Source organism: Gallinula chloropus, assembly GCF_964237585.1.
Source record: "Gallinula chloropus genome assembly, chromosome: 1".
In the NCBI taxonomy this organism is placed as follows: Eukaryota; Metazoa; Chordata; class Aves; order Gruiformes; family Rallidae; genus Gallinula; species Gallinula chloropus.
In genome coordinates this window covers 19,920,889-19,930,712 of record NC_140085.1, presented here as the reverse complement: position 1 = coordinate 19,930,712, position 9,824 = coordinate 19,920,889, and the positions used below count along the sequence as shown (strand labels likewise).

General features: G+C 56.8%; 1 protein-coding gene across 2 annotated transcripts; it reads left to right on the top strand.

The window, feature by feature from the left end:
• Positions 1–396: 396 nt before the first annotated feature.
• On the top strand, positions 397–9,418 carry GGA1 (golgi associated, gamma adaptin ear containing, ARF binding protein 1). Of its 2 annotated transcripts, XM_084263064.1 has the most exons (17): positions 397–560; positions 984–1,068; positions 1,374–1,449; positions 1,936–2,034; positions 3,291–3,414; positions 3,898–3,998; positions 5,035–5,115; positions 5,468–5,605; positions 5,743–5,824; positions 6,236–6,343; positions 6,643–6,798; positions 7,569–7,633; positions 7,776–7,954; positions 8,062–8,345; positions 8,623–8,792; positions 9,026–9,136; positions 9,283–9,418. In XM_084263064.1, exons 1-17 carry the CDS (start codon positions 530–532, stop codon positions 9,391–9,393), a joined length of 2,001 nt encoding a protein of 666 aa, XP_084119190.1. In that variant the 5' UTR covers positions 397–529; the 3' UTR covers positions 9,394–9,418. The 2 variants fall into 2 exon arrangements, with proteins under 2 accessions (XP_084119190.1, XP_084119191.1); XM_084263065.1 differs by lacking the exons at positions 9,026–9,136; positions 9,283–9,418 and having other exon boundaries at positions 8,627–8,769.
• Positions 9,419–9,824: the final 406 nt, after the last annotated feature.

Sequence of the window (9,824 nt, the reverse complement as noted above, 5' to 3'; positions counted from 1 at the left end):
ACACCGCGCATGCGCCGAAGGGCGGAGGGGGGGAAGCTCGTGTCCTTTTAAAGGACACGCCGGTTGCCCCGCGGGGCGGAAGTGCCCTGTCTTTTCACCGGAAGTGGCTTCCCCTGCCAGTACGAGGGCCCTTCCGGGAAGGACTAGGCCCGCCTGCTTTCGGGCCGCAGCCGCGTTCCGGTGCTCCGGCCTGTCCCGCTCTTCCTCTCACTCTTTCTCTCTCTCTGCCCTTCTCCCGGAAGCTTCCGCTTCCCTTCCCAGCCGGCGCCTTTCATTTCCCCTGCTCAGCGAGCTCTAGGATGGCTCGGGGGGAGGGTGCGCTCCGGCAGGGGGCGCTGTGGCGGCGGCGCGGCGCTCTGCGCCGCCGGCTTCCGGCACTCGGTGGCGAGGCCGTGGAGAGCGACGCTCTCGAGGGTTCGGTGCTCGCTGCCGCTCCCGCTCCATGGGGCGGCGGCGCCGGGCCGGACGGGCGAGCGGCGGCGCCGGGCTGCCCCGCTGAGGGGCCGGCGGGCGGCCGGGGCCCTCCGCCATGGAGCCCGAGACGCTGGAGGCGCGCATCAGTGAGTGCGGCCGGGAGCGGCCCTCCCGGACCCTGGCGCGACGCGGCCGGGCCGCGGCGGGGGGGGTGGGGAGGGGTGCGGGGGTGGGGAGGGGTGCGGGTGGCTTCAGGGTGTGAGGGAGCGGGGGGGGGGGTGCCGGAGCGGGGCGGCGGGGGGCGGGGGGGGTGTCGGGGCCAGGCGCGAGGAGTTCCCGGCCCTGGCTCTGGCCGTGGCCCTGGCCGGGCCGTGGCTCAGTGGATGCGGCCCCCGGGCTGGGCCCGGGCGGGCTGTGTGCTGGCAGGGCCGGTGGGTGCTGCAGGGAGGGGTTGGGCGCGGGGCGTGTTTCTCCTTCCTCGGCGGAGGAGCGGCAGCGATGTGGCCCCTCGGCTCTGCCGGGTGCGAGCCTGGGGAGCCGGCCTCACTCTCTCCTTTCCCATCCCACAGACAAAGCGACGAACCCCCTGAACAAGGACCTGGACTGGGACGGTATCAATGCTTTCTGTGAGCAGCTCAATAAAGAGCTGGAGGGGTAAGCACTTTCTCCTTTCTCTGGGCTGCTCTGGGCCGTGGGGCTGGGCTGTGGTTCCCCACATAATAAGAATCAGTGCGGTTTTCCTAAGAGCTGAACAGGCACAAAGCCCCTCAAAGTGGAGGTGAGAAGAGGGTGTCATGCTCTGCTAACAAAGGTTCCTCTAGGGTTTTGAGGTGTCTTGGTGTCTGATCAATGCCTTAAACTTGCAATATGCTTTTAAACTCTGGATTCCTGGGTAGAAATACAAACCCCAGGTTTTTCATCAATAACTGGCTAGCTTTTTGCCCCTTCACTCCTTCCAGGCCTCCACTTGCCACCCGACTTCTTGCCCACAAGATCCAGTCTCCACAAGAATGGGAAGCTATCCAGGCCCTCACGGTAAGGGTATCTGCGGGCTGGTAGAACTAGATGGAGGGCCAGGGTGTGGGGTTGCTGCGGTTTGGCTGGAGGGGCACAGAAAGCTTTCAACTCCCTCTGAGAAAGCCCTGGAGCACCTGAGCCCTCGAGTGTGAGAGGGGGTGAAGGGGGTTCCACAGGAGAGGAGGGGTGACTGATACAAAAGCTCTTGTTCCTAGCGAGGATTGTAGCCTGTTGCTGTGGAAGTATTTGCAAGCTGTCTTAGGGGTATCTCCTTCTGTGGGCTGTTGAGCCACCTCTGCAAAGACTGACCTGCAAAGAGGAAAATCTTCTTGCTTCACTTCGGGAGGGTGATTGGCCTCCTGGCAGGGAAAGGGAGTGTCACTCCATGCTGCTGTGGGGACAGCTACAGGCTCCATGCCTCTAGAGGGGGGAGAAGGAGGGAGCTGCTCCCTCCTGAACCTGCTGCTGACCCCATGTTGGGCCTCACCTGGCCCCTCTCCCCAGGTGCTGGAGTCCTGCATGAAGAGCTGTGGCAAACGCTTCCACGATGAGGTGGGCAAGTTCCGCTTCCTCAACGAGCTCATCAAAGTGGTGTCACCCAAGGTGGGTCTCGTGCTGGAGGGCTTTGGGAAGAAGTAGTTGCTAAGCAGAAAGGTCAAACATCCACTGGGATGTGGGGTAAACAGGATGGTAGTAGGAGATTTAGTTCTTGTTCCTTGGTGAGTTTTCCAGTGGGAAGGTGAGCTTTCAGCCCTCTGCCCCTGGCTGGTTCTCGATGCAGAAAGCTGAGGGCCTGCTAGACATGATGCAACCAGCACTTCTGAGACTATTGAGCTCATCTGCGTGCTTGGAGTCACCTTCACTGCATCTCTGTTGGCTCCTGTCTGTGCTGCATGTCCTCAGGAACCTCCCTCAGCTTTGACATCGTGACCATGTCTCTCTGGAGTGTCCCAGCCTGGTTGAGACACTCTCAGAGGACAAGCCCAGGCCTGGTCAGTGGTGCTCTGGCAAGTCCCCCTGAAGCACCAACTCAGTACCTGCTGCTCTGCTGATGCTGCTGTTTCTGCAGTGAACAAGCTGTGTGCTCTCCTGTGCAGTCAAGGCAGTTAACACCAGCAAGGATGGAGTTAAGGGAACACAGCCTACATCTGACTAAGGAAAACCTTCATCTGTCAGTCACAGCTTGTGATCAGTGATGATGAATAGCCAGGGACAGTGACAGCAGCACTCTAAAGCCCTCTTGCTAGGCTCCCTAGAGAATGTCTCTCTTTAAGCCAGTGGCCTCTGGTGGCACATGCATTGTTTCTACCACCAGTGCCCAGCAGACCAGCAGGAGCAGGGTGAAGGATGATTGTATGGTAGGGCAAGATATGTAACGTTTGGAGATTGTTTGTAACACTTGGGTGCTGATCATCAGGGGCTCACTTAGCTCTAAAGGCTGCTGGACACGGTGCTGGAGGGTGTCCTGTAGAGAAAGGACTGGGCCCTGCCCCAGGGACCCTTACCCACAGCCTTTCCCCTCCCAGCCCTGCTGACCCCTCGTTGCTGAGCAGCTTCTATCAGCAGTAGCTTTTCCTGCACAAGGTGACAGAGACCTGCCTGAGCTTTCCCACCTGCCCCTGTGTGTTGTGGAGGGGCTGTTGTTACAGCACTTCTCCTACATCTTGTGTTTCCTGTGGTGGAAGCCAAGTGCAGCATAGGACGTGTTGCAAGGGCCTCGTGAGCTTTCCTGCTTGCTTCCTCTTTCCTCCTCCTTGTGCCGTTGGGAACGGTCTCACTTCTTCTGGGGGAGGGGAGAGCACAGGCCAGGCTGCAACGGCTCAGACCAGCCTCCAGCCACCTCTTCTCTCTTCCCCTAGTATCTTGGCAGCCGGACACCAGAAAAAGTGAAGTCAAAGATCCTGGAGCTGATGTACAGCTGGACACTGGGGCTGCCTCACGAGGTGAAGATCTCAGAGGCCTATCAGATGCTGAAGAAACAAGGTAAGAGGCAGTGGTCTGGAGGGTGAAGGTGGGCAGGGAGTTTGCCTTCCCTCCTTTTTTTGTCTGGGCAGAATCTAGACCACTCCCTTTCCTGTGCCCAGACCCAGCACATCCATCGGCCTGGTTCAGCAGCAGGAGCAGGCAAAGGAGTGGGTGCCTTGGGGCTCTTGGCTGGACAGAGGGAACTGTTGGTGGTCTGAGTTGTGTGATGGGTTGGAAGGAACATCTGCGTGCTCCATGAAGGGGCGAGCACTGGAAGGAGCTGGGGCTGAAGGGCTGTGAGTGCTCTGGCAGTTGGTGTGGGGTTTTTCTAAGAGAGGGTGTTTATGGGGTGCAGAGGGTAGTTCTTCCATGAAAGCATGGGTAGTGGGGACAGACCCAAACCCCCTCAGTCCCAGTTGGGTCTGGTGATTCAGATGACCCAGACAGCAGTGTGATCCCCCAGCGGATGAGTCCTCCTGACCTCTCCACTGGCCTCTGCAGGGATCGTGAAATGTGACCCGAAACTGCCTGACGATGCTCCGTTGCCGCCACCTCCCCCTCGGCCCAAGAACATCATCTTTGATGATGAAGAGAAATCCAAGGTAAGGGCTCAGTGCAAGGAGAAGGGCACTGAGCAGCATCTTCCCTGCTCCAGGGTCTTCTGTCTTCCTGGGGTAGAGATCCAGAAAGAGTCAAGGCCCCTGTTCCATGTGCTGTCCTTCAGAACGTGCATCACAAGAATACTGAGGGTCCACTCCAAAATCACGACAGAGGAAACAGTCAGAGGTGGGGAATGTGGGTCTGTTTGACCTTTGGAGCTCTTAACTGCAGGATGGTGCATAGGGTGAAGTGCTGACCTTAGCCCAGCAGGTTCTGGGAGGTTTGCTGCTATGCACTTTCTAGGCTTCACAGTTACTTGGCTATGAGGTTTAAATCCCAGCCCCAGATGCTGCTGCTGTTATCTCTTCCCCACCCCCAGCACTGCAATCTGCTTATTACCCAACTCCTTATACCCTCCTGGATCCATCCTGTGTTGTCTTTCCATGGGAATTGTGTCACCACTCAGACAAAGCCCTGCTCTATCAGTGCTGGGACATTTAAGCAAGTGTTTGGCTTCTCTGGGTGAAGTTCTGCAGCAGAGGTGCGGTGCCTGGTTGCTGCAGGGGATGTGTTTTCCCTCCACAGGCCACAGCATGCAAATCAGGGTTTGTAAGTGGCCAGTGGGATGTTTCTCTGACTGCAGAAGGGGAGAGAAAGTGGTAGTGCTCCCTCTCCACCCACTGCACCTGTGAAGAGATGCATAAAGAGGTCTGAGTAGGAGTCCATTACAGCCCCATGGCAGGTCCCTGCGTCAAACCATGCTGTCTCTCTCAGTACTGCTGTGCTCCAGGGTCTCCATGGCAGGGGTGGGTTTGGAATGTAGGGGATCTTCAGGGTAAGGCCTGTCATACCTAACCAGAACCACAATGGGAAGAGAAAGACCAGTTGTTCATCTTCTTTCCCTGGCCCTGATAGCCCACAGGCTCCAGTGGTTGGGCTTTCAAAAGGCTGGTGGTGCCTGTTGCCTCTGACAGATACGGGTTTGGGCTGGTGGTGATGCTGACTCAGCTTGGGCTCACAGGTACCTTCTCTTTGCAGATACTGGCTCGTCTCCTAAAAAGCTCCCATCCTGAGGACCTCCGGGCTGCCAACAAGCTCATCAAGGAGATGGTTCAGGAGGTGTGGCTGGGGGGATGGGGAGCTGGGAAGCAGTGGTTGCACCAAGGGAAGAGTGGGTCTCTGTTGTCATGTAGACATACAGACAGACCTTCAGCTCAAAAATTTGCAGCAGTGGCTGCTGAAGAGTCCTTATGTGATTTCTTCAGTCCCTTGGTTGCCTGGAGGAATGGCTCTGGGCAGTTTCTGTGGCCCAGGCACTGCTGCAGTGCTACATCTGTGGTGGTTCCAGCCCTATCTAATAAGTGCTCCAGTGGAGTAGGAGCTCTCTTAAGGGCAGCACAGGCCAGGGAGTCCAGCCTTCCTCTCCAAGTTGCAGACAAGAGCAAGGACATCCCTTGGTTCTTCCCTCCAGGATCAGAAGCGCATGGAGAAGATCTCCAAGAGGGTGAATGCCATTGAGGAGGTGAACAACAACGTGAAGCTGCTGACAGAGATGGTCACAAACTACAGCAAGGGGGAGACAACAGAGAGCAATGAGGACCTAATGAAGGTGAGGAAAGGCCCAGCATCCTCCCTGGGCACAGCAGAGATGGGTCACCCTTATCCCCCAAGCTCCTCCTGCTGGTTTTGTGCCTCAGGCTGAGCGTTCTGCTGGCCACCTCAGCAGCCTTGTCTCCGTTCCCCCAGGAGCTGTACCAGCGCTGCGAGCGCATGAGGCCTATGCTTTTCCGACTTGCCAGCGACACAGAAGACAATGATGAAGCTCTGGGTAAGTGTACCTGCCCTTCCTCATTCTGCCTCCTCCTCCCTTTGTCTTCTTTCAGGGAGCTTGTGCTGCCCACGGCACGGCTGCCGCTCTGTTTGGGGTGGCTGCTCGCCCTACGTTCATGAGTCTGGTTTGGCACAAAGCAGGGGCACGTGGCAGTAATCAGCAGTGTTACAGGCCACCTCTGCTTCCCAGTGGGAACGATGCTTGAGCCCGTCCTGCTCAGGCTGCTGTTGGGGGATCAGTGTACCCCGATGAATTTGGCAGCAGCGATTGTGGAAACACTGTCTGCAGTGGGCTGTTACCAGCTCCTTGGGCCCTGCTTTGAGGAACAGACAGAGCTGGGGCATAAAACTCAACTCTGCCTTCTTTCTTCACGGGTTCCAACCTTCCTTCCCACCTGTTGGGTTTCAGCTGAGATCCTGCAAGCCAATGACAATCTGACACAGGTGATCAATCTCTACAAGCAGCTTGTGCGCGGAGAGGAGATCAATGGGGAGACAGTGGCCGGTCCCCTTCGAGGTGAGGAGACTTGGGGAGTGGGAACAGGAAAGCAAAGCAGAAGGGACCCTGCTGCTGGTTTCCTGCAGTGTAAGAGAAGACTGAGGGAAGTGGGAAGGTGAAACCTGCAGGAAGTCAGAGTGGGGCTGGTGAGATGGGGAAATGGCTTGTGGAGATAACTGATGCATGAAGAGAGGGAACTGGAAGGGAGAGCAGAGGGGGAGTTCCTTATTCCAGCTCTGAGGAAGGATGGGAACTCACTCAACAAGCTGGAAAAGGACTGGATCAGGTTTCTGTCTCAGACTGTGCCTTCCTTGCAGGCAGCACCTCAGCGCTTCTGGATCTGTCAGGCCTGGATCTTCCAGCAACAGGCCCTTCCTACCCAGCCTTGCCCGCCCTTTCAGGTGGCTCAGCAGTCCCTGTGCCTGAGCAGGCTGGCTCTGTCTCCTTGCTGGATGATGAACTCATGTCTTTAGGTGAGAAATAGAGAGATAAAGCTCTTCATCATCCTCTTCCTGACTCTAGACAGTGCATGGATGGTTTTCCTTGTGGCAGGGAGAGCTCTGGGAGAGGTGAATAACAAAAGACCACAAGATGCCCTTCATTTAGTATGAGGGAGGAGAGAAAGACCCTGCTGTGATTCTGAACTTCACTCCCATGGTGTTTTCCTGACTAGTCAGAAAGAGCCTGCAGGGATGTGCCCTCTGATTTGCTCTGGGAAAACTGACCTGGCAGGTAAATCAACAATGATGCAATGGCCATCCTCAGATGGGATCCTGAGGTTGGGTCACCCCCAGCTCCTCATGTTTACTCCTTCCAGTTGAAGCCATGAGCTGACAACAGATGAATGGGACTCCCAGAACTTTTCACATTGAAGTCTTGTGAGGTGCAGGTCCTAGAAAGTTCTAGAGTCCCACTTTTCCCAACAAGCTGTTTCCTAAAATTGGCTCTTTGAATACAATAGCATGAAGTAGCATCTCCCAGATGCAGGTGTCAGCCCAGTACTACTCACTTCTCTACTGCCTGCAGTAGGAACTAGACCATGAATAAGGATATCTGGGCAGAAAAACTACTGTTGCCCTCCCTGCTCTCCCCTGTGCAAGGATGAAGGCCAGAGATTGAGACCACCTGAGTGGTTGTGCCCTGCTGGTTCTGCATCTTGTCAGACCAGAGGGGTCTGAGTTACAGGTGCCGCCTTCGTGCTCCCTTCAATGAGCTTCCCCCCTTGTTTGCTTTTACCCAACAGGCCTGAATGACCCAGCACCACATCCTGCCCAGGCTGGTGACAGTAGTGGCTGGAACAGCTTCCAGGTAACATGCTGGGAACTGGGACGGAAGGTGGGGAGGGTGGTGGAAGGAACAAATGGACTGAGCAGGGAAGCGTCCCGGGTCTGACGGTGGGTGCTGATGTACAAGCCTGCTTAGGGGGCTCTCCTCTGTGCTCTTTCTACAGTCATCAGATAGCAACGAGCTCGGTATCACCCCTATCGTGGCAACACCACCAGTCAAAGCAGATGCTGGTGCATCCTCCCCAAAACCTTCTCCTTTCACCAGTGGCCTGGATGACCTGGACCTCCTGGGCAAGACTCTGCTGCAACAGTCTCTGCCTCCAGAGTCCCAGCAAGTGCGATGGTAAGCAGGGGAAGGTCAACACATCTGTCCCCATCCTCTCTATTTTTGGGGTGTTGGACATGGACTTTTCAGTGGCCTGTTACACTCCTTGCTCTTTCTCCCTGCAGGGAGAAGCAGCAGCCCCCTCCCCGGCTCACCCTGAGGGATCTCCAGAACAGGAGCAGCTCTGGCAGCACAGCCCACAATCCCAGCGCTCTGCCTGTGCTCCAGAGTGGTTCCCCTAACCCCACGCTGCCCCTGACCTCAGAGCTGCCTGCCTCTGCCACACTTCCAAAAGCTGCCACCGCACCAGCAGGAAGTGCTGCGGTCCCACCACGGCCTCCTGCCACCTCGCTGCCCCAGGAGATCTCGCTGGCCAACATCACTGTGCCTCTGGAGTCAATCAAACCCAGTGAGCAGGGGTGAAAGAGTGGGGGGTGGGGGCATGGACCTTTTTGAAGGGAGACGGAAAAAATCAGGGAAGAAGCAACTGGACAGGGCCTAAAGAAGGTGGAACAAACCACGTGCACGTGGAAGGGAAGAATGTGAGGAAACTCCTTGCTTGTTGGGTGTGGTGGAGCTTGAGGAAGAGTGGTGTCTCTGACTTGTGTGGAGATGGAAGGGTGAGGAAAGGTTACTGCAGAGCCAGTTCCCTCCTGGTTGACTGCCTGTCCCTGCCTTTCCCACAGGCAGCATCCTCCCTGTGACAGTGTATGATCAGCACGGCTTCCGCGTCCTCTTCCACTTCGCTAAGGATGCTCTGCCCGAGAGGCCGGACGTGCTGGTGGTGGTGATCTCCATGCTCAGCACGGCCCCCCAGCCCATCCGCAACATTGTTTTTCAGTCTGCTGTCCCCAAGGTAAGGGAGGTGTCTGCTGGAACAGAGGGCCCCAGCTGGGGCCAGGGTGCCTTTCCCCTTTTGCAGGATGGGTGGAGAGAGCTCGGTGGGGCTGAAAGTGTGGGGCTGTCTTCAGATCGCCAGTACCCCGTACAGTGTTACTCTCTTTGAGACTGTGGAATATAAACACAGGAGCAGGGCCTCCGGTTGCCAAATCCCTCTCAAGAATGTGGAATGCTCTTCTCTTTCCCTAGGTTATGAAGGTGAAGCTACAGCCTCCCTCAGGCACGGAGCTGCCAGCATTCAACCCCATAGTCCATCCCAGTGCCATCACCCAAGTCCTGCTGCTAGCTAACCCACAGAAGGTAACAGCACTGTCCCTGTGGCATGAACAGGGGTTTGTCTTGCTGCCTGGGCAAAGCCCAGTTACACTGCCCCTATTCCCTCTGCAGCTTCCTCATGACTTTCCTTCCCCCTTTCTGACTGCTTATCCTTTGTCCCTTGTCTGCAGGAGAAAGTGAGGCTACGGTACAAGCTGACTTTCACCATGGGAGAGCAAACCTACAACGAAATGGGGGATGTGGACCAGTTCCCCCCGCCGGAGTCCTGGGGAAACCTCTAGGGCCAGGCATTGCAGGCACTACACTGCAGAGTCCTTGGGAAGCCAGCCCTGCGGGGCTGGAGCAGCTCGAGGAGATGGGGAGGGTGGGTGGGGGGCTGCTGCTCACGCTCTATTCTCCAGATGGCCGGGCAAGGGCCGGAGGGAGCGTGCCTCGAGGAGGAGAGCAGAGATGCCAGGAGATGTTCATCCCACAAGAGTAGGAGTGGAGTGAAAAGCTTCATGTGGGTGAACAGTTGCCTTCACTGCTCTTCCAAAGGCGTCGCTCCCTCCCCAGTTTGTCCAGCTTCTCTTTGAACCCTGCTTTCCCCTTAGGTGCAGTGGGGAACAAGGATGGGGAGCTTAACATCTTCAGCCTGAGGCAAGGCCTAGCACAGGAAGACCCTTTTCCTTGTCCATCCCCTCCACGCTTTCCAGCCCTTCAGCTGCTTCAT